Below are 24,768 nucleotides of genomic sequence, written 5' to 3'. Positions count from 1 at the left end.
TAACAATCCTCAGACTTACTGGGAAAAACAATCATTCAAATCTAGTTGGAAAAAACATCCTCAACCCTGCTGGGGATTGCAATCAACTTCAGGCCTGACTGCTGAGGCAACACCGATCTTGAAACTGCTGGGGAGACAAGTTTTGAACTTGCTTTGGACGACCCAACCTCTCACACTACTGGACAGTGTTGAAACACCTCTGAATAAACCGTGGCCCATCTGCTCTAGCCAACAATCAAAGATAATGACCTGCAAAACAACAAGACATATATGCCCCAGGGGATGGTATGGACAAAATACAACCAAATGTACTCAACATTCAAAATGATTTTCAAATGCTTATCTTTCTGCACATTATTGTCTAGCCTTCATGTTTTTAGATGCAATGTTTATCAAAAATTCGGACGTTTTTGCAAACAAAACAGTAAAATAAAAACAAGAGAGCAATTTATCTGAATAACGACTTTTATTGATTGAAAATGGGCCTGAAAAGGCAAATACATCAGGAAGCAATTCCTAGGAAGAGGTAATTGCGCAGAAAAGGAAATAAACTATCCTATTGGCAATGTGAACACGGCATCCACTATTTCCCAATTCTGTTATGACTCACAGATCCTCAATTTCCCCCAAATTCCCTGCTTTCTGAGAAGAATGATGGGACCGATCATGTCCTTCGAGATGGTGGACACTGAAGCGTGGTGAAGTACAGATAACTCAGACTGTAGTCTTCGCTTTAATCCCTCTTTTGCCTGGATCGCCTTTTTAGGTTTTCAATCCACCGGGATACCCATTTTTGCCTAAGCCGCCCTTGCGGGTTTTCGACTTACCGGGTGTACATATTCTTTTTCATTCTTTATCCCTAACTTTTGCCCGAACCTTTTTCTTCTTTTTTTATTGGTTCGCCGGGATGCCCTTTTTTGCCTGGACTTTTTATTCTTTTCGTCCAGCGGATCAGTTTATGCGAAGTATTTTTTGACTACATCTGAGTTAACAAGGGACGAAAAATCTTCACCATCCATAGTTGTAAGCATCAAGGCTCCACCAGAGAAAACCTTTTTAACAACATATGGACCTTCATAATTCGGAGTCCACTTGCCCCTGTTATCTGTACCGGGAGGAAGGATCCTCTTCAAAACCAAATCACCTGTCTGATAGCTTCGAGGATGCACTTTCTGATCAAAGGCCTTCTTCATCCTTCTCTGATACAACGGCCCATGGCACACAGCTGCTAACCGCCTCTCTTCGATAAGGCTCAACTCATTAAACCTTGTTCGAATCCATTCAACTTCGTCAAGTTTGACATCCAACAAGACTCTCAGGGAAGGAGTCTCCACTTCAACAGGTAGGACAGCTTCCATACCATACACAAGGGAGTAAGGGGTTACCCCCGGTCAACGTACGTACTGAGGTACGGTACCCATGCAAAGCGAAAGGCAGCATCTCATGCCAATCCTTATACGTCACGACCATCTTCTGCACAATCTTCTTAATGTTCTTGTTTGCCGCCTCAACAGCACCATTCGTCTTCGGTCTGTAAGGAGAAGAGTTGTGGTGTTCGATCTTGAAATCTCTGCAGAGCTCCTTCACCATCTTGTTATTGAGATTCGAACCATTATCAATAATGATTCTCTCGGGAACCCCATAACGACAAATGATTTCCTTCTTAATGAACCGGGCAACCACTTGCTTGGTAACATTAGCATAGGAAGCTGCTTCTACCCACTTGGTGAAGTAATCAATCGCAACCAGGATGAAGCGATGCCCATTAGAAGCAGTAGGTTCAATCTTCCCAATCATATCGATGCCCCACATCGCGAATGGCCAAGGCGAATTCATGACATTCAGAGGGCTTGGTGGTACATGCACCTTATCAGCATAGATCTGACATTTGTGGCATTTCCGAGCGTATTTGAAACAATCGGATTCCATGGTCATCCAGTAATAGTCGGCTCTCAACAACTTCTTGGACATTGCATGACCACCAGCATGGGTACCAAAAGATCCCTCGTGTACTTCCTGCATCAACATGTCTGCTTCGTGTCTATCCACGCATCTGAGCAGAACCATGTCGAAGTTCCTCTTGTACAACACATCATCCTGATTCAAATAAAAGCTTCCAGCTAGCCTTCTCAGGGTCTTCTTGTCATTCTTTGACGCTCCTTCAGGATACTCCTGACTCTTGAGGAAATTCTTGATATCATAGTACCAAGGCTTCTCATCAACGCCAGACTGGGCTGCAAACACATACGCAGGCCTCTCGAGTCGATTCACAGCAACATGTGGCACATGATTCCACCAATGAACTTTGATCATAGAAGACAACATAGCCAAGGCATCAGCCATCTGATTCTCATCTCGGGGTACATGATACAACTTCATTGTTTTGAAGAAAATCAGGATCCTTCTGGTGTAATCTCTGTAAGGAATCAAATGCGGCTGATGAGTATTCCAATCTCCATTGACTTGGTTAATCACTAGAGCGGAATCTCCATAGATGTCTAGAGTTTTGATCCTTAGATCGATGGCTTCCTCAATCCCCATGATACAGGCCTCGTACTCAGCCTCGTTGTTGGTTACGTCAAAAGTCAGTCTGGCAGAAAAAGGTATGTGTGCACCTTTAGGATTGATGAGTACTGCCCCAACACCGTTGTTATTCATATTTACCGCCCCATCAAACATCAATGTCCACTTGTCATCAGGATCCGGTCCTTCCTCGACAAGAGGCTCTTCACAATCTTTCATCTTTAGATACATGATGTCTTCATCGGGGAATTCAAATATCATCGGCTGATAATCATCAATCGGTTGCTCATCAAGGTAATCAGACAGAATACTACCTTTGATGGCCTTCTGCGACGTATACTGGATATCATATTCTGTTAAAATCATCTGCCAACGAGCAACACGTCCGGTGAGAGCCGGTTTCTCAAAGATGTATTTCACTGGATCCATCTTAGAAATCAACAGAGTAGTATGGTTCAGCATATACTGTCTCAGTCGGCGAGCAGCTCATGCCAAAGCACAACAAGTTTTCTCGAGCAGTGAATATCTTGTTTCACAGTCGGTAAACTTTTTGCTAAGGTAGTATATTGCATGCTCTTTTCGACCAGACTCGTCATGCTGTCCCAATACACACCCCATCGAATTCTCAGTCACCGAAAGGTACATTATCAGAGGCCTCCCAGGAACTGGAGGTACAAGGATTGGAGGTTTCTGCAAATACTCTTTTATCCTATCAAAAGCTTTTTGACAGTCATCGTTCCACCTGATTGCTTGATCTTTTCTTAGAAATTTGAATATCGGTTCGCATGTAGCGGTTAGGTGAGATATGACCCGTGCAATGTAGTTCAGTCTCCCTAAAAACCCACGGACCTGCTTTTCCGTTTTTGGTTCAGGCATTTCTTGAATAGCTTTGACTTTCGCTGGATCAACCTCAATCCCCTTCTCACTGACAATGAAACCCAACAGTTTCTCGGATCTCACCCCAAACATACACTTGTTTGGATTCAGCCTTAGTTTGAACTTTCTCAGCCTTTCAAACAACTTCTGCAAGTTTACCAAGTGATCCTCTTCTGTCTGCGACTTTGCAATCATATCATCCACGTACACTTCAATTTCTTTGTGCATCATGTCATGAAAGAGAGTCGTCATAACCCTCTGATAGGTAGCACCGACATTCTTCAGCCCAAATGGCATCACCTTATAGCAGAACGTGCCCCAAGGTGTAATGAATGTCGTCTTTTCCATGTCTTCTGGCGCCATCTTAATCTGATTATAGCCAGAGAATCCATCCATGAAAGAGAAAACTGAAGATTGAGCAGTGTTATCAATCAATACATCAATGTGAGGTAATGGGAAGTCATCTTTTGGACTGGCTCTATTTAAATCTCGGTAATCGACACACATCCTGACTTTACCATCCTTCTTCGGCACGGGCACAATGTTGGCCATCCACGGGGGATAATTGGTTACTGCCAGAAAACCCGCATCCCACTGCTTCTAAACCTCTTCCTTGATCTTGACCGCCATATCAGGACTAGTTCTGCGCAGCTTCTGCTTTACTGAAGGGCAATCTTCTCTGAGGGGTAGCCTGTGCACCACAATATCTGTATCCAACCCAGGCATATCTTGATACGACCAGGCGAATATCTCCACATATTCTCTCAGCATTTCAATCAACCCTCTCTTGACAGATTCTTCTAAAGCAGCCCCGATCTTGATCTCTTTCTTGGCGTCCTCAGTACCCAGGTTAACGACTTCCAACTCTTCCTGATGAGGTTGGATGACCCTCTCCTCCTGTTTCAATAATCTGACCAGTTCTTTGGGGAGTTCACAATCTTCCTCACTCTCCTCTTCAGCTTGGTAAATGGGATTATCGAAATCATACTGAGCCATAACAGAACTGTTTTTAATGGAGTCCGCGAGATCGATTCTGCATGTTTAATGCTTTATTTTAGAAAAAGAGTTCAAGAAAGTCACAAAAACAAAAACATTGCCATTTTATTGTTTTGAAAGTGAAAATAAAAACAGAAAGACAGTGAGCACAAATTTGATTGCAAAACGTCCTTTATTATGATAATCATTGAAAATTGAACATGATGTGGCCCTACAATGAACCACTACGCCTCGGGCAAAGCGCAGGGTTTTTATGCAGAATGAAAAACAAAAGAAAATTACTTTGTTTGAAGAGTAACTTGGACTATTTCTTCGGCTGTCCAATTATTCACCATCTCTCCTGGAGCACACGGGCGCACCCAGTTGTCCGCATCATAATCACTGTCACCATCTTCACTACCGGTTGCAAAGACGTCACCATGATTCATCAACCCGGCGCTGGTGAAGGTACTCGGCCCTTTCTGATCTTGCTCTGCCTGAAGAGGCTGATAACCGATACCGAATTTGTCCTCTTTGACGGGCAGGTCAACCATCTTTCCCCAGCCTTCTGCATTGCCAGACTTGACAACCTCCACAGCTTGCTTGTAGGACGCAATTGAGGCACTTGGCTTCTTCTGCTCAGCAAAAGCCACCTTCTCAAGAGCAACGGTCTCAAACGCTTGGCACAGAGTTTCATGGATCTCGCCATCCACCTCCACATACTTGAAAGAGGATAAATGACTCACCAGAATGTCCTCCTCGCCGCACACAGTTACAATCTGACTGTTCCATACATACTTCAGCTTCTGATGGAGAGTTGACGTCACCGCCCCAGCCCCATGTATCCAGGGACGCCCCAATAAGCAACTGTATGCTGGTTGGATATCCATCACATAGAAGATAATATTAAATACCTTCGGGCCTATCTTCACTGGCAACGTGACTTCACCGAAGACTGATCGTTTGGATCCATCAAAAGCTCGGACAATGAGATCACTCGGCGTGAGGACAACCCCTTCAACATCAATCTTGCTCAAAATCTTCTTGGGCAACACATTCAACGCGGATCCAGTATCCACCAACACATGTGACAATACTGCGCCCTTGCACTCCATAGTGATATGCAGAGCTTTGTTGTGATTACGACCTTCAGGTGTCAAATCCAGGTCCGTGAACCCCAAACCATGCCGTGTGCTGACATTCGCAATAACACCCTCCAACTGGTTGATAGAAATCTCCTGAGGCACGTAAGCCAGATTCAACATTTTTAGCAAGGCATTACGGTGTGCCTCAGAGCACAATAGCAATGAGAGTATAGAAATCTTGGACGGAGTTTGATTCAGCTGATCCACAATCTTATAATCACTTTTCTTAATGATCTTCATAAACTCCTCCACGTCTTTCTCAAATGAACCCTCGGGCGCCTCCTTCTGTACAGGTTCTTCCTCAACCACAACTTGCTTACCTTTTGCCTTGGCAAGAGCCTCGGCATCATTGTCCCTTAGAGCCTGTGGTGCAAACAGACGCCCACTTCTAGTGAACCCTCCAGGTCCTCCCACATTGTCCACAACCGGACCAACATTCACAGGAGCTCTAACTGGCACACCGATTGTCACCGGAGCCTGATTCACTGGTCTGGTTTGATTCTCTGGCCTTCTGTTGCTACAGAAAGAGTTGTCATACCTCCATGGAACGGCCCTACTATTCTCAACAGGTTTTCTATCATAAGCAACAATAGTAGTAGGAGCACCAACAGTTACTGGCGCAGATATGGTCACCGGAGTACCAACAGTTACGGGTGCGTTGACAGTTCTCTGGCCACGTCCAGGACCCTCAGGCGGCTTGAAGTAAATGGTGACGGTTGAGACCACCCCACGACCTTTCTCAGCCCGAGTAAACTGCAGGCAACCCTCATCAATCAGACCCTGGATACCGCTTCTCAGCTTTTCGCAACCATTCTCTCGGTCAACACAGTCTGAACAACCCTCATCACAGCCCGGGAACACTCCCCCTTTCAACAAACGTTCTTTTACTACCAACAGTGAAGTCTGAACCGCATCAACACTGACTATCAAATCTAAGGCCTCCTCACCTTCCACATTATTCACCCTATGCCCACCATGTTGAGGCATAGGATTATTCACAACATTCGGCACCGGAGCAAAGTTGATTGTCTTGGCATCAATCAGATCTTGGACCTTATGATGAAAAGCCCTACAGTTCTCAATATGGTGCCCCGGTGCACCGGAATGAAAGTCACAATGGACATTGGCATCATACCCAGCAGGTATTTTCGTCAACGGAGCCATGGTGCGTAATTCAACAAACCCCAACCTGAGCAGCTCAGGAAGCAACTCAGCATATGTCATCGGCAGCGGGTCAAAACGTCGATCCGGCATTCTCTGTATCGGCTGAAACGGGCGTTGCTGTTGTTGTTGGTGTTGTTGTGGAGCTCTTTGTTGTTGTTGAGGTTGAGGTTGGGGTGCGGGGATAGTCACAGCGGCAACTTGACGGTACTGTCCTCTGTTCATACTTCTCCTATGATGCACATCATTAGTCTCACCCTCCCTCCTTCTGGGTGCCCCAGCAAATGGCTTCTTAGAATTGGAAGATGAAGAACCAGAATCTTGAATCTTACCTGCTTTGATGAGACTTTCAGTCCTCTCTCCACAGATAACAACGTCAGAAAAGCTACGGAACGGGAAACTCCCCATACGGTCCATAAACACACCTTGCAATGTCCCGATGAACATATCGGTCGGCTCTCTCTCCAGCATCGGAGGTTGCACTCTTGCAGCTAATTCGCGCCATCTTTGGGCGTACTCTTTGAAGCTTTCACCAGATTTCTGAAACAGACTCTGCAGTTGGGTTCTGCTGGGAGCCATGTCCATATTATGTTTATACTGCCTCAAGAAGGCACCCAAATCCCTCCAGCTTCTAACAAATTCTCTTTTCAACTCCATGTACCAGTCCAGGGAAGCTCCAGACAAGCTGTCCTGGAAAAAATACATCCACATCTTTTCATCGTCTGTATATGCGGAGATCTTTCTGAAATAAGCCTGCACATGAGTGCGAGGACAAGAAGTGCCATTATATTTGTCAAAGGATGGCGCCTTGAATTTGTAAGGAATTCTCAGCCCATCAACTAATCCCATATTGGTCACATCGAATCCCAAAGAGTTCTGACACTCCATGGCTCTGATCTTCTCAGCTAGGGCATCAACCTTTCTGTCCCTCTCTTCAATCCTTCCAACCTCATCATCATCACTGAGGAGAGTAAACATGTCTTCCTGTCTGTCAACTAACGGAGCAGGCTGACAAACTGGAGCAAGGGTCACTCTGGCATTAGCAGTCTCTGGAGCAATAGGTTGTCCGTTGATTCTGATACCCCTCAACTCATCGCCCGCGGCATAGTTGTTGATGGGAATAGCAGCAATAACATTGTCATTGATTGGGCCTCCCTCTGGCAAAGCATGGTTGACGGGTGGAATTGCAGCTTCTTGTCTCTGAACCAGGGCTCGAAGTTCCTCTTGCCCTTGCGCAACCCCTTGCATCATATTCATAAACTGGGCCATGTTAGCCCTTTTCTCAGCCAACTTAGCTTGAACTTGATCCATGTCTCTCTATTGATTCTGTCGATTCAACCTGGTCGCGTAGCGGTGCGGACGACGATCAGCAATCCTGCCTGAAACAGGAACCAAAATGAGAAGTCTTCTTCAAGAATACCTGTGATGCAAGAATGATATGTGTATGATGCATATGATATGTTTTATCATTTCCCAAGCATTCAAGAGCCTTATTCACTTTGGAAAAAATGGCAACTTGCAACAAAAACAACAAAGAAGCAACCTACACAGGATAAGGAGCAAAAGGTGAAACATCAACAATCTCATCTATAGCCATGAGCAAATAAACACCATACAAACATAGTTCAATCACAAATTCAAATCATCCGAGTACAAGGAATCCCATCCAACAATCCTGGAGGTGATTCTCAAAATAAACAACGAGACAAAACTAAGAAGGTCGTCCTCCAGGAATGAGAGTCTTCAGGTACTGGCACTGATCAATCAAACGGTCACACTCTGAACAATCTGGTAAAGGAGTGATCTTCTCTTTTAGTTGCTCTCTAAGCTCCACAACTTCTTCTCCAAGCTGGTTCTCTGATGCAAGCCTTAGGTCTACCTCCTTCTTCAGCTGAACATCCTTGTCTTTAAGCTGCCTTTCCAAGTCTCGTATCTTCTTCTGGTAATTGGCTTCCGCTCTTTGCAACCTCAAGCGCTCACGGTGTTCTCCATCCAACATTGCTTCTATCTCCTCATAGGACCTCTTTTTGCTTCCCAATCTACTAGCACTTTCACCCTGCACTCCTTTGAGTTTATGGGCCAGACTCAACTTATCAGCCTTGGCTTTGTAAAGCTCCATCTGGATATCTTGTTCCTTCTCTTTTAACCGACGATTCTCCATTAAGGCTTGTTTGTAATGCTCAGCAGGCACATTCTCAGAAAGGATCAAAGGCGGTTGCTCCTGCAGTGGCTCCATCCTATCATAGGGCAACAACAAGGTCTCAACTCTATTCTTGACCCATTCAATGTAGGCAGACATAGCAATGGCAAACTTCTTCCCTATAACAGATCCATCTTTGACACCAATAGTCTTCCAAGCCCTTCCCACTTGCTCCAATCTAGCTGGGTCACTCTGTTTCTCAAAATACACACTCTCAGCTATCTCAGCATCTAGCGGTCTTCCATTAATAACAAATCCCAACTGACGAAGAGAAAGAACCGGGTTGTAATTGATGCAACCCTTAGTCCCTATGAGTGGCACATTACGAAACTCTCCACAACTCATGATGACATTATGCACATTCATCCGGTAAGCCTGCCACTTGATGTCATAGGATGTGAGAGACATGATCCTCTGCGTCCACTTATGAGTGCTCTGAGTATCCACAAAAAGTCCACTGGTTGGCAGAAAGGACAAGAACCATCTGAGTAGTAATGGGAGACAACACCTGATAGCTCCACCCTTACCATGCCTGCTGTGTATAGCATAGTAAGTGTCAGCTAACAAGGTAGGAACCGGGTTTCCTCCAATGAAAATAGTGATTGCTGCCAGGTCCACAAAATTAGGCATACTCGGGAACAAGACGACTCCATAGATCATGACAGCTAACTGAGCGTTGAAAGCTCCCCAATTCCCTTTCTTCGCTTCTTCCTTAGCCATGCTCACCAAGAACTTCAAAGGAAAACCCACAACATCACCACTTGACTTCCAATTAACACTCACTTCCTTGACACTCAAATGGAGAGCCTTCGCAACAACCCTAAAATCAGCCTCCTTTGGCACATCCAGAAAGGGCACCTGATATCTGATCGGGACATTCATCAGGATAGAATACTCTTCAAGAGTGGGTGCTAACTGATAATCTTGAAAGGTAAAACAACGGAGCTCTGGATCATAAAACTGCAAGAGAGTCTGCAAGGGTACCGGATCAACCACCATCTTCAACAATGTCAGAACATCCCCATACTGGTCATCAAACACCTTCTGATTACCGCCGGCCACAAGATTGCTCAACTCTACCAAAGGTGTCAATGGCTCACGGTGAAAACTGTAGGTGCAAGTCTTCCTCTTCAACTCTGGAATGGTTTCCATCTCTCACAGTGAACAAACTCCTGAATGAAACTGGAAAATGATATGCATGAGGAGATTAGTTTCTTTTCTTCTTTTTTCGTCTTTTTTTTCATTTATTTTTTTGCATTATTTTTTTTTTTTGAAAATAAACATGCTATGATGCAATTATGACTGGTTGGCTGTGTATCACAGAGCACGGGATCAGAACTTCGGCATCGGAACCGGAACCCACAAATCAAAGTCATCTGAAACCCATGCTTCAGAACCAAGTCACCAACAGGAACCAAGAGTCACCAACAGATCAAGTCACCAACGGTACCTGTAATGATTCATTCCCTCCCCACTCACGGGTGTCATCTAGGCCAGGGTAAGGTCAAGAGAAACGCAGGATAAACAACCCTTTCAAGAATATCATCATGTACACACCAGATGTATGCAACGATAATACCCCCTTAGGATCTGAACTGCTGGTGATGCCATGTTCCGCTAAGTGGCGCTATACCACCCGCTTCCCATGAATCACTCTATTCCTAGGTATCCTAGAGTTCACTCATAGCCTGGGTATTGGGCCTTTTACCTCTTGTAACTCCCACCCCACAGAGAGACAGACACACAGCCAGCACAACGAAAGTATGATGCGTGCAAACATAAATGCAAACATATACAACCACAGCATAATCATAAATGCAATAAATAAAACAGTAAAAGCAACCAAACCCTATCCTAAAGAGCGCTAGGATTGACTCGCTTAGGGAAGATGGACCAGCAAGAGGTCAACTTCTCGGGATAGTCCTCAGCAGAGTCGCCAGCTGTCGCATTACGCGAAAAACCGGCGGGAAAAGACACAGAGCCGCCACCATGCGTTATTTATCCCAAAAGGAGGGAAAGGAAACGCTCGAAGTAAACCTAGAAAGGAATGGTCTCGCGACCAGAGATTGATAGGATCGGGAGTCGGTTATGCGAAGGGAAGGTATTAGCACCCCTACGCATCCGTCGTACTCGACGGAATCCATGCTCAAAAAGAATAGAAGGAAGGTTGCTAAATAACTGCTCAAAACTGCACACACACACTGGACTGAAACACAGAGAAGACGGAAGAAGCGGACTCGGCAGGATGTCGCATCCTGGGCCTACGTAGCTTGTCATACACAAACATCAGAGTCGACGTAGTTCGGGGACAGGGGAAACGTGCTCGCTAGGATGTCGCATCCTATGCATACGTATCTTCTCTAACCAGAGAAAGAATCAGAGCACTCGTAGCTCGGCTAACGCACGCCAAATAAAACACAAACGGGAAACCTACTGCCAATCGCTGGACTTACGTCAGACTCCGAACAAACAAACACAAATAGGAAACCGACTGCCAATCGTTGGACTTACGTCAGACTCCGAACAAACCAACACACACAGGAAACCGACTGCCAATCGCTGGACTTATGTCAGACTCCGAACAAACCAACACACACAGGAAACCGACTGCCAATCGCTGGACTTATGTCAGACTCCAAACAAACAAACACACATTGGAAACCAAATGCCAATCGCTGGACTTATGTCAGACTCCAAACAAACAGACACAAAACAAAAAGGTTGAAAAAGCAAAAGGTTGCCCGGAGAGATCAGCTCAATCTCCTGCCTACGTACCTCATCTGGTATGAGGATCAGGGCGACGTAGTTCCCCTTAACAGGGAAGGAACTTCTATCCTAACCAGAGACTAGGGAGATAACAATCTACTAGGGAGACTACGACTCGAGCCTAGAAGTTGTCATGCATACGATCCCTATGTTGAGGTCTCTAATCCTAACTTGCACAGGAAGCAAGCTAGCCTAAACATCAATCAAGTAAACACAAGCACAAGAGAGCAAGCACACACACTATATGCAAACAAATGGCTCATACAAGGCTGGGCTTTAGTCAAGGGGTCAAATCAACCTCGACAAACAAGCCAACTGGAAAAGGGTGTTGTTAGCTCTTAACCCTAACATTGAGAGTTAGGGTGAAGCAGATGAAATGGGAAATGAGGGTAAGACTTCATAGCTCTTATCCCTGGCCCGGGAGAGCTTGAAACAATGAAAGTGTGGGAGTCCAGAATGTGGGACTCTATTCCACATGACTGACTCTATGTACAAGATTTTTGGTTTTTATTCAAAGTGCATCAACACATGGGGTGAGCAGGATGAATGACTCAACTGAATAGCAGGGGATGGATTGCACATCCCTTTTATCTGCCAATGCCTCTTCACTTAGGAGGTCTTTGAATGTACAAGGCACAAAGATAAACAACCACAAACATTGCCTCTTAAGGAGGGCTTCAGACAGGTGTCTGCCAAAGTAACATGACAGGTCTTCCAGACTACATGGAGATCAAGGAATATACCTAAGTGATATGCCAACCACAAGCAAAGCAAAGCAACTCAAACAATGAGTTAAAGCTACTAAAGTACCTTCTTGAAGAACAGTTGGCTAAAACAGTAGGTTCAGGTCCTTAGTCACGCCCAGATCCACTCTATCAACTCTGATATGAAGCTTTGTGTATGTATGGATGCTTGATTCCCCTTGAATCCAGCTCAATTTTGAATTTCCATTATCACCTTCAAGCTTGTGGTATGCACGAATTTGAGCAGAAATTCACCAAATGCACGTTGATTGTGCAAGAAAATTCCAAGTTTATGTGTAAATTTTGGAAAATCAATGAAGAGAAAAATTGAGAGTAAAGATGGATTTCTAGATCTGAAACTTTCTGTAATGAGCAATACAGTTACAATTAACCTTATATATGCCCTCCTAATCAATCTGAAATTATCACTAAGCCAAGGTTAATTGAGATTATGAAAATACAAGGTGTATGCACAAATTGCCATTTTCACCTCATGCATGGAATGGCTACGTGAACAGTGCACAAAGAGGGTCCAAATTCACTCAAAATCAGCTCATGCACACATTGGAATTGGAAATATATTCATATGATCAACCAATTTTGATTTTGACAATTCCCCTTCAAAAATAGCATGCATGAGCAAATGGTTGTATGAGTGAATTTCATGCCAAGTAATGAGTGATTTGAAAAATTCATGTCATGAGGAGAATTATGCAAAAAGGAGCACTCAAATTGGAGTCTTGGTTCAAAAGATATGGCCATTTGAATTTTCATGCATCCTTTGCAATGATTTAATCATAACTCCTTAACCATTCACCATAAATTCATGATCTTGGACTTTTTGGAAATGGGAGAGAAAGATATTCAACTTTCATGTTGGACGAAATTTCATGTGAAGCTTCTTTGATGTTGGAAAGTTGAGTTGAAGTTGGTCCAAAAACTTGCCATTTTTGGAAACTTTCAAATTACAGGTCACTTTCCATTTTTGGAAACTTTTGATCTGGCTTCAAAATCTTCACTGTAGACACTTGTCATGATGAATGAACCTCTTTGGGACATGAATGAAGTGTCTCAAACCATTTCTCCACCTCCTAGCCCCTCAGTTGACTTTCAGTTGACTTTTATGGACCTCAGATGACTTGGACATGTACTGATGACCTTGAGCCTCTAACACTTGGTCAAGTTGCTTCAAAATGATCCTTGGTTCATGGTAATCTCTCTAGAATACTCAAGTGGTCCCCATCTCAATGAACTGCTTGGTCTCTTGCACAGATGAATACTCCTGATGCCAGTTACAGTTGAATGAATACAATGCAATGTGCCATGTGAATGTAATGTTAAGGTGATGTTAATGACCTAAAAATGAAATGAATGAATAAATGGGGGGTGCAAATTTGAGGTGCTACACTTCCCACCAAGGCTTTCTACTCGCATGGGTCCCATAAAGTCCATATGAAGAAGTTCCAAAACTTTGGTAGTGGTGTCATGTCTGAGCTTCTGGTGTGACATACTTGTTTGTTTTCCAATCTGACACTCTCCATAGATTTTTCCATCATCAATCTTTAAGTTGGGAATTCCTCTAACAACTTCAACTGATATGATCCTCTTCATACCTTTAAGGTGCAGGTGGCCCAATCTTTGATGCCATATCTTCACTTCTTCCTCTTTGGCTAAGGTACACATTGAAGAGTATCCAGTTTCTTGAGAGCTCCACATGTAGCAGTTGTCTTTGGACCTAAATCCCCTCATGATTACTTCGTTTTCCTTGTTAGTAATCAGACATTCAGTTCTGGTGAAGTTTACATTCAGACCTTGATCACACAGTTGACTAATGCTTATAAGATTAGCAGTTAATCCCTTAACAAGTAGAACATTGTCAAGGTCAGGAACTCCAGGGCAGTCCAGCTTACCCATTCCCTTGATTTCGCCCTTTGCACCATCACCAAAGGTAACATAACTCATGGCATGAGGGTGAAGTTCAGTTAGCAGATTTTTGTTCCCAGTCATATGTCTGGAGCAACCACTGTAAAAATACCAATCTTCTTTGGCTGAAACTCTGAGGGAAGTGTGAGCTATTAGACTTGTAACCTTTGTCTTAGGAACCCAATTTTTGTTGACAGTCCTGTGATGCTTGGATCTTGATTGGTATTGAGACTGAATAGGGCTAGGATAACCATATAACTTATAACATAAGGGCTTCAGGTGGCCAAATTTTCCACAGTATTGGCATCTCCATCTTTGATGTTTCCCTTTCTGTTGTTGTGACATCTGAGGTTTGCTTTTAACATGGCTGCACTTAGGTTTGGATTTTGGTTTGCAACCAGTGTAACTGCACTCAGCCTTGAATCCAATGCCTGATTTGTTTCCTGTTATTTGGCCAGTCTGGAGCATCTTGTCTAAGATGGCAGATCCATTGTTAAGCATTCTTACATACTTAGTCATCTCAGCTAGTTTGGAATTCAAGAGTACAACTTCAGTCTTCAATTCTGAGATGGTTTCCACATACTTTTCCTTTTCATTTTTCAGTTGAGCTATCACTTTCTTCTGGCTTTCAACTTGTCTGCACACTCCTGCACTTTTGTGGCACAACTCTTTGTAGGTAGTGGCCAGCTCTTCAAAGGTTCTTTCATCATCTATTGACTCTTCCTCAGACCCCCATCTTCCTGTCAATGCATTCTTATGGTTTGTTGCTTCTTCTGTTTCACTTCCATCAGACCAAGAGGCAACAAGACTCCTCTTTTGTTTCTTGAGGTAGGTCCCACATTCAGTTTTAATATGACCATACCCATTACACTCATAGCACTGAACTTATTTGGGCTTTTCTTCAGACTTTGTTCTCTTCCCAAAGTTGTTGGATTTACTGATGTCAGATGCGATGTTCCTGACATTGCCATTTGCTCTCACATCTACCTTTTTCATCAGTCTGTTGAACTGTCTTCCCAGCATTGCTATCTCCTTTTCCAGATCTTCATTAATATCTTGACCACCTTCCTCATCTTCCTCTTCAGTGTTTGACATGAATGTTATGCTCTTGGCTTTCTTTTCAGCTCCATCACATATTCCTATATCAAATGTTTGGAGGGATCCAATTAGCTCATCAACTCTCATATTTGAGATGTCTTGAGATTCTTCTATGGCTGTTACTTTCATAGCAAATCTCTTGGGGAGTGATCTGAGTATTTTTCTTACTAATTTTTCATCTGACATCTTCTCTCCCAAAGCTCCAGAGGCATTGGCAATTTCAAGGATACTCATGTGAAATTCATGAATATTTTCATCTTCTTTCATCCTTAAGTTTTCAAACTTGGTGGTGAGCAGCTGTAGTCTAGACATTTTCACTCTAGAGGTGCCTTCATGAGTGGTTTTGAGAATGTCCCAAGCATCTTTAACTACTTCACAGTTGTTCACTAATCTGAAGATGTTCTTGTCTACTCCATTGAAGATGGAATTCAATGCTTTCGAATTTCCAAGGGCTAGGTCATCCTCCTCCTTGGACCATTGTTCTTCAGGCTTTTTCTCAGTAGTGACTTCTCCTGCTTTAGTAACTACAGGGTGCACCCAGCCTGTTAACACAGCCTTCCAAGCCTTGTTATCAAGAGATTTTAGAAAGGCTACCATTCGAGGTTTCCAATAGTCGTAGTTAGAACCATCCAAAATTGGTGGCCTGTGAACAAATCCTCTATCTCTCTCCATTGTACCAGAAAGTGTTGTCTCTAGATCTTACCCAGAACCAGAGCAGGATGCCTGGTCTGATACCAATTGAAATTCTGGTATCAGATATAAGATGTCGAAGGTAATGCCACGACACTAATATCTGTTAACACAAATAAGATAAAGATACATAATGGTAAAGCAAAGACACAAGCAATTGTTAACCCAGTTCGGTGCAACTCACCTACGTCTGGGGGCTACCAAGCCAGGAAGGAAATCCACTAAAATAGAATCAGTTCAAAGACTCTTCGTACACTTCAACAAGTTATAGTCTTTCTCACCTAATCTCTACCCGTGCAATTTCTACCTAAGCACTCTTAGATATGAGAACCCATTCACTTCCCTACAATCACACCTGTGATTTTAAACAACAATCCCTTGAGAAAAGAAAACACTTTTCAATGACACACTCTTTATTTTACTTCACAGTTTCAATCAAGAAGACACACACTTGATCTTGCTTCACAACTTTGATCAAGTAGACACACACTTGATCTTGCTTCACAGCTTTGATCAAGTAGACACACATTATTGCTTAACAACTTTAGAGTGACAAATTACAACCACAAATCAGTCCAATTCAATCATCAAAAGATGACTTGAATGGCTTACAAGTCTTACGACTAAACAAGACACAAACCCTAGCTCTCTCTCTATATTTCGCTCAGTATTGGTTGTGTGTTAAAACAGGTTTTCTAAGTCCCTTTTTATAGAAGCTTTCAGTTGGGCTTGGATATCTTGAAAACCCTAAATCTATTTTCCAATTAAATATTTTCATAACAGTTGGTTAGATCTCCTTGGAAAATAAGTAAATCAGGTTGTAATCCATGATTGAATGCGCCAGCTAATCAGATCTTCAATCATACATAGATTGCCATTAATTGTGCAATCACAAAACACCAGACATTCACACTGAATGTTCTGTGTACAGGATGTCATGACATCGGGTCTGACATCTTGGAAAAATCATGCATAATTCCATAATTCCATTTATAACTTCCAGCAGGTACAAAGACATCAGATGTCATGACATTGTGTATGACATCCTGATACAATCCTGCATAATTAAGTTTTTCATTTCAACTCCAGCAGGAACACAATATCAGAATCCATGGCATTGTATATGGCATTCTGAAACAATCCTGCATGATTATGTTTCTTGAACTCCAGCAGGTACATAAGATATCTTATGTTAAGACATCACACATAACATCTTGTGAACTCTCTTTGTTTTACCAAAATTGCTGCCAACACTTAGAACCAACATAAAAGAAGAAGAACTTTCTAAGTTGGAGATAGACATGGGAATGATAGCATTTGATTCAGAGGTTGGAACGACTTCTGCATCGCTAGCCTCTGAAGTTGGATGGCTTCTTAATCATCAACCTCTAAAGGTGTCAGAGGCTGGAACATCCTAGCTCTAAAGCGATAGCCTCTGAAGGAGTTAGAGGATGGAGCAGTCTGACCTCTTAAGCTTTGATAGCTTCTGAACCGTCAACCTCTGAAGGAGTCAGAGGTGGGAATTACTTTTGAACCTCTACTCTCTGAAGCAGCTTCTGAAGAGTGGTTGGAGTCTGAAGACGCGGAGTCTGAAGTGTGTTGTGTATTAATTCAAACTTAGTTATTTAGTTACAAAATATATATATAATAACTACCGACGTAGTATTATAACAGTCTCTCTTTCATAACAATCATCTCCTTTCATTCAATATCCATTACTCTCTCTTTTCTCCCCTTCCACTCCAACACTCTCTCTATCTTTCTCTCAATTAACTTTTGCAATTGCGAGGTGTAATAACATCAATAGTATAACTTTGTCCCAAAGTATTGATACAAAGAAATGTATTGATTCAAAGTAGTTGACATCAACTCAAAACTGTATTGACCTAAAGAAATATTGATCCCCAGATCAAATTAAAAAAAATGTATTGATCCGAAAGTATGAAACATGGAAAGAAAATAGACATGCCACCTTCAAAGTATACAACATGAAAGGAGAAGAGGCGTGTTCGCTCTTAATCACTAGTTTTTTAGTGTCCATCACGATCTAACAACGATTAATCTTTGTTGAAAATTTGAAACTACTTTTTTAATAATATTACACAATTAAATTAAAGTTTTCACAAATTTTAATATTGACTCAATTACACAAATAGTGATTGATCAATGCTCCACTAAATTGAAATATTTATTCTTTATTCAAGAGCTTACGCACTCAACAATAGATACTTATGAAACCTGGAAAATCATATAGATTATTGATTAGGATAAAATCTTACATCAAAATACTGAAACTCCCATCGATCACCTTTATTAGTTCATGACTCATGATCAGTGGTCAAGGGAGAAAAAGAATGTTAAACTTGATAGCTAGCAAAACCTGAATCATTTGTTACATATAGTCACAAATCAATATTGAATAGTGATTATCAGCCTAAAATAAGATTTCACTATAATTTGATTCCAAAATCTTCCCATCAATTAGGGACAAACGGTGAATAAAAAGCATGCTCAGAATAGACCAGCCCTACACATTAGAAGATTGCTGATAGAACCTCTCTATGAACATATATCCTCATTCATGCACTAACTAGTTTTTATCAGAACCTGCCAACTTTATTCTCTGTTGGTGTTCAGCAACTTTGTAATCTACCACTTCGCGGAACAAGCTTGAGTCAAGAACACAGTTATCGCTTCCATATACGGCAGCTTGGACACTTGCCATCAGTTTGGCTATTTCTCTTCCGGAAAATCCGTCGGTTTTAGCTGCGGCTTCCTTTATGATATCATCGGTCAATCCTTTAATCTCAATCTTTTGTGGGTTTGCTTTGAAAGATAGTAAACCAGATTTTCTTGATCCAGCTTGAGCTATGTACTTGTCTAGGTAGAGCTTGAGAAGTTTAAAACGCTCTTCTTCCCCGGGCAAGGGAAATTCTAGGACCTCGTCAATACGGTCTGCCACAGCTGAATCAAGGTCACCGGGACGATTTGTTGCAAGGGCAAGGACTATGTCTTTAGACTGGTCACCGGTACGAAAGAGAAGAGCATTTAGTGCACTTCTCTGTGCTTCACTCATATACGTCTTGTTCCGCCTGCAAAATTCAATCAAGTCACTCACATAATTCTCAAAGAATGTTAATATCATAACATTGCAATTTTAGCTACTACTTCGGAACTTTGTTTCTAATAAAGTAACAAAATACGCTCCAGAGTAATATGCATGCTGGCATCTACCAGATTATAATACTCTTATGTTGCCCCGAGCTAAGAGAAGGATAATATATGAAAAATCATGGAATGGAAGAAGCATTGCTTACTCGCATAGAAATGCATCAGCTTCATCAATGAAAAGCAGTAAACCTCTATTTGACTTCTTGGCCCAATCAAACAACTGGTGTATCTTTGTTACAGCCTGGGATCCCAGTGGAGCAACATCTCCCCCAGTCATCAATGCATAGTCCAATCCCTGAATTAGATTGAAAACAAAAATCGGACAAATTAAAAAAAAAATAAAAGGAAAGAATATCAGTTACAAAAAAGATGAGCACATAAGGTCAAATGTTCTCAGGATAGGCTTTGATAATTCATAAAACATCAATAACCAGAAGTATGGTACTGAATATCCACTTGTAGCTAGTAACTACTAAATACCACAGAAACAAGAACCTGAAATTGAGTTAAGAAAGACAAGTTGAGAATAAATTTGTAGAGACTTCAAGAAAAATAACTTGAGATTTATTAGTCAGAGAGCCTATATTGTCATCAAAATTTATGAAAAATTAAAATAGGAAAAATCTGAAAATGTGGAGACGCTTTTGCTCATACGTTGATGAATTCCACTTGATCTAATATAGCAAAGCATAACACAAAAACTTCCCCGTGAAATACGAGAAACAAAATTTTGAACAATGCACAGCCAATTGCCTACTTATTTGACACGCATGAAACAAAAAAGGTAGGTGGTGTGAAACAATTGAAAATCATTAAATCAGAACAAGAAAATAAATAGACTAGTACAAGATCATACCGATTTATGAGCCAACTCTCTGGCAGCCATTGTCTTTCCTGTTCCTGGAGGGCCATAAAAAAGCATGTTTCTGAACGGTGCCTGGTGTGCTTTTGTGTTTGCAGTTGCATATGCCAGTTGCTCAATTCTTTTATTAAGAGAAGGATGCAAAATTACATCACCAAAACCTTTTCCATTTTTCGAAGCAGAATCTGGATCAGCCCTTCGAGAAAGGGTGCTCTTGGCTCGAGAAAACGCGCCAGACCAGGGATATTTCCCTCTGGAGGACTCTCGTATCAATGATGGTTGTCCCAATATTCTATCAACATACCCCCAAATAACCCGTGCACCTTCCCTGCATTAAGTCCAATCTGAATGTAAATTATGCATAGCATGCAAATTACGAAGTACAATTTCATCATGAGACAAGAGATAGTCTGATAAATAGAAGTTAAAAAATTAAAGTTGTATTATCTCTAAAAATGGGCTAGGCCAAGCAAAAATAACATCCAGTTACTTTTTACCCTCCTTTATTTTGCAGCTCATTCCAAACTTTATGGATAATTTATACCTTGTTGTGTAGACCCCTGCTGCCAGAGCAGTCACGCCACCAACTGCTACAACCAACTTATTTCGATCTGTTAGAATGGTTCTAAAGCCCTCTGCAAAAGATAGCCAGAGTTTTCAAACTTAGGGGATTAGTGCGACATTCGTCTAACCCAGCCAAGCAAAAATATTGATGGAGTTCATCATCCATTTAAGTAAACAATAATACACCCCACAAATACAGTTAAGCCGACTAATGATTAAACATGATGAAAGTAAAATTGATAAAATACTATTACCTCAAAAAACCATGTGAAATTTCATTTTAAGAGGAAGAGCAAACATACACGATGCTTTATTCCATGTATTCAAATCAACAAATACTGATTGCATATTACATAGTTGCATTTGGTAGAAAATGTACCTCCAACATGGTCAAAGGTGGTATTTATGATAGAAATCCATTTTTCTCGCTCTGCATCACCGCGCTCAATTAGTATTCGTCTGTTAACCTCTTCAGATAGCTTTGCTTCATGTGCTCTCGCTTCTGCTCCTGCCATTTCACTTATTCTGATTGTTTCACGTTCAATCTCAGCTTTCTCCTTTTCAGTTTGCCTTCGTTGTGCTTGAATCTGTTCTTCTGTTGCGCGTCGAGCTTGCTCCAGTCTGATTGACGAGTCTTCTTGCATTTTTACAAGCTCTTGGTTCCTTACTCTATGTTGCTCATTTTCTGCCTGACAATAACAATGAACGAATGAGAAAAGACTCATTAAAATGACAAAAACAAAGAAGCCAATTTTCAAATGGTCCAACGTAATACCTGCATCCTCTTCCTTGCCAACTCATCCTCATACTTAGCCATCTGGGATTTTGTTTGTGCCTGATGCTGGGCAAGCTTTTTCTCTTCATCATATATAATCCTTTGTTTTTCCTGCCGGGAAAACCAATTGATAAGCCAAAAAAAAAAAAACACAAGATACACGCAGATTAGGAGCAAAGAAGGTTTCACTTTCACGCACAGATTCAATAGCCTAAGGCCATACTTGCAAAAAATGAACTGATATCATCAGGAAGCTAGTACTTGCATGGCAATGTATATGATTTATTAAACTGTCAGACAATTTCAACTTGCAATAATGAAAAATCGATAAATAATGCAGACAGAAAACTTTCATCTCCTATGAAGTATATGCACAAACACGACACGGACACTCCTGGCAATGTCCAAATTATAGGGCATGCAACACAAATATCAAATATGTAAGTCAATTGGATAAAATTAAGTGAGAACTTGCTAATTATTAATATATAACATTTTCCCCGTGATAATTAATCACATAAAAGTACCCAGAGAAAACATTGATTCATCGTAGAATTTGAAAACTTTAGTTTCTTTACAACAACAGAAAATTACAAAACAAGGTGATGAACTACTGAAAGTCTTTCACTTTCAATCCATCCATCTAATACTGAAAATCTAAAAAAAGTATTTTATATTTTCCAACAATGGAATCGAGTTTGGTACATAGTGTAGCATTTTGAAGGCATGTCTGGTATGTGACACATGTCAGTGATAGAGACACGACACCTATACATGTGGTATTATTTAATAACTTCTATTTTCTAAATTTACTAACTGTGTATAAGTGTGTGTATTCGGTATCTAGTACAAGTGTTAGAGTGCCCAACGCAAACCTTCAAGCCATAGTACTTGAGCTACATAGTCGGGCACCCGCACAAACCTTCAAGCCGTGGTACTTGAGCTACATAGACTGTCTCTCAAATTCCATTTTCTCTAGAACAAACTTCATTAGTGTCAACAAAAATAAAAACTTGATTAAATATAAACATTTTCAAGAAAAATGTATTCTGAAATTCTATCAAACATGATTATTGTTGGAAAAAAAAAACTCAATTAACATTCCCGAGCAAAATGTGTATGACAATGAATAGAATAGAATTAACAGCATAAAACAAAACAAAAAAATTGATAACACAAGATTTTTACATACAAAAATACATAAACTAAACTCACAGTCTCTTGTTGTGCTTTCATTTGATGAAACTCAGCAACCTTAGACCTAAATTCAGCTTGCTTAGTCTCCTCTTGTTTCATCAATATTTCAAATATCTTCACAAAAAAAAGAGAGAAACAGAATAAAAACCTAAACATATACAAAAAAACAGAATAGAAATTATCAGCATAGAAAAAATGGCACCTTTTTGGGATTCGGTGAAGCAGCAATTTCCTTGAGAGCTTTAACACCTCTCACGAGAGCTTCATGATCAAATCCAGAAGATGTAGTCCTTGGATGATTGTTTTGAACTTTGGGAGATGGTTCGGAAGCATTTGAAGAAGAAGGAATGACGCCATCGGAGAAAGTAGTTTGAGATGAGCGAGCTGCGGCAGTGGCTGTGGTGGCGGTTATGGCCGAGAATAAACCGGCTGCATATGATTTCGCCATTGAAGTTAAGCTTTTGTCGAAGATGATGGTTTATTCTCAGAGAAGGGTTTTGGTAGGGTTCGGAACACGAAATGGGTACTCTTTTCGGAGCTCCGACTTGACCCGAAAATTACTTTTTCTTCAAGTTATTATATTTAACAGTTTAATTGTGAATCTTAGAAGTTTTATGCTCTTAATCAAGAATATATTATTTTGTCATTTTATATAATTATTTTAAAAAATTTAATTTGATTTTGCGAGATGGATGATCATCATTAATTGACCGTGTAAATTTACACAGTAGTTCATCATTGATTTTCTCTATATTTAATTTAATATTTTATAATAATTAAAGCATTAAAAAATGTATTTTTTAGTGATTTTAGCCTCTTTATTTTTCTTTTTGATCGAGTTTTATTATCTCTCAATTTTTTAATTGTTATAATAATTAACACTGAAAAATATTTATGAGCTAAATTAATGTAAAGCTTTAATTTGAAATACATCAATTAAAATATCAATTTTTAAAAATAAAATAAAATAATTTAAAAGTCTTTATCACTCTCATCATCGAAAAGAAGTTAGAATCATTTGATGTTATAATTTATTTTTAAATTTGATTAATCGTTCCAATAATCAGATAGTAGTGGTGAAAAACAAAAACAAAATAAACAATTTAAAATAGGTCTATAAAAATATATAAAAAATGAGAATAATTATTATGCTCGATCAATGTTACATTTTCTATCTGTCATAACCATTTGTTTTTTTTACAAAATGTGAAGATGAAAAGAAGAAGAAAAATTATTTAGAAAATAAAGTTTCATTAGCATAATTAAATGGAGAGTGATGATTTTTATAGGACATTCCGCAAAAAGATGGATATGTCACATCATTACCAAACTCATGTTTTGTAAAAATAGTCAACATAAATATTCTTTTTTTTAAGAGTATGAAATATTTAGACTCGTCATTATCTATTGAAAAACTCTTTGATATTGTGAAGAATTGCTACATAGTGATGTCAAACATTAACACACTTTAAAATAATATTGATAGCGAAGTTGAAGTCAGAATAACATATCAGATATTTGATGTCAAGTTTTGAGATCATACACAAATTATGATATAACATCATCAGCTCAACGTGAGGATGTTAGAATAAACAATAACACCCACAAAATCGTGAACCTAAGCACCATATTTCAAATAAATCTACCAAAATCCAAAACGTCAGAATTACCGATGTTACTATCATCATCATTCAAAATCATATTACTATCTTTATGTGCATTTCACGTGATCGTTGGATGAGACAAATGAGAAAATATTTAACTAACCGTTAATTAAAAAAGAATAATATGTTCGAAACCATTTGTTTGTGTCACTATACATATAATAAAAATAAAATAATTAAATATTTTTAAAATTTCAACGTTTAAAATTAATTAATTGTGTAAAATATTTTTATGTTGGGTTGACATATCAATTAAATTCATTAAAAAATATTATTATAATATATTTGAAAATAAGTGTGTTAGTTTTATATAAGTACTCTTACAATAATGATATAATAAAAAATAATTTTGTCAGAATTATACATTTAATAGAATATTATTGAAAAAAATATTAATCTATTTTAAAATATGTTTTGATTGATGGTATGAAAAGA

The 24,768-nt window shown here is 40.3% G+C and overlaps 1 protein-coding gene across 1 annotated transcript; it reads right to left on the bottom strand.

The window, feature by feature from the left end:
- Nucleotides 1–18,446: 18,446 nt before the first annotated feature.
- Nucleotides 18,447–23,224, bottom strand: LOC127119457 (uncharacterized). The gene is made up of 8 exons (XM_051049692.1): nucleotides 22,872–23,224; nucleotides 22,688–22,783; nucleotides 21,473–21,583; nucleotides 21,077–21,386; nucleotides 20,678–20,768; nucleotides 20,128–20,461; nucleotides 19,418–19,566; nucleotides 18,447–19,192 (listed from the first exon to the last, which is right to left on the bottom strand). Exons 1-8 carry the CDS (start codon nucleotides 23,115–23,117, stop codon nucleotides 18,691–18,693), a joined length of 1,839 nt encoding a protein of 612 aa, XP_050905649.1. The 5' UTR covers nucleotides 23,118–23,224; the 3' UTR covers nucleotides 18,447–18,690.
- Nucleotides 23,225–24,768: the final 1,544 nt, after the last annotated feature.

This window comes from Lathyrus oleraceus, chromosome 1 (genome assembly GCF_024323335.1).
Source record: "Lathyrus oleraceus cultivar Zhongwan6 chromosome 1, CAAS_Psat_ZW6_1.0, whole genome shotgun sequence".
Lineage (NCBI taxonomy): Eukaryota > Viridiplantae > Streptophyta > Magnoliopsida > Fabales > Fabaceae > Lathyrus > Lathyrus oleraceus.
Note: the sequence above shows the minus strand (reverse complement) of the source record. Positions and strands in the feature narration are given on the sequence as shown.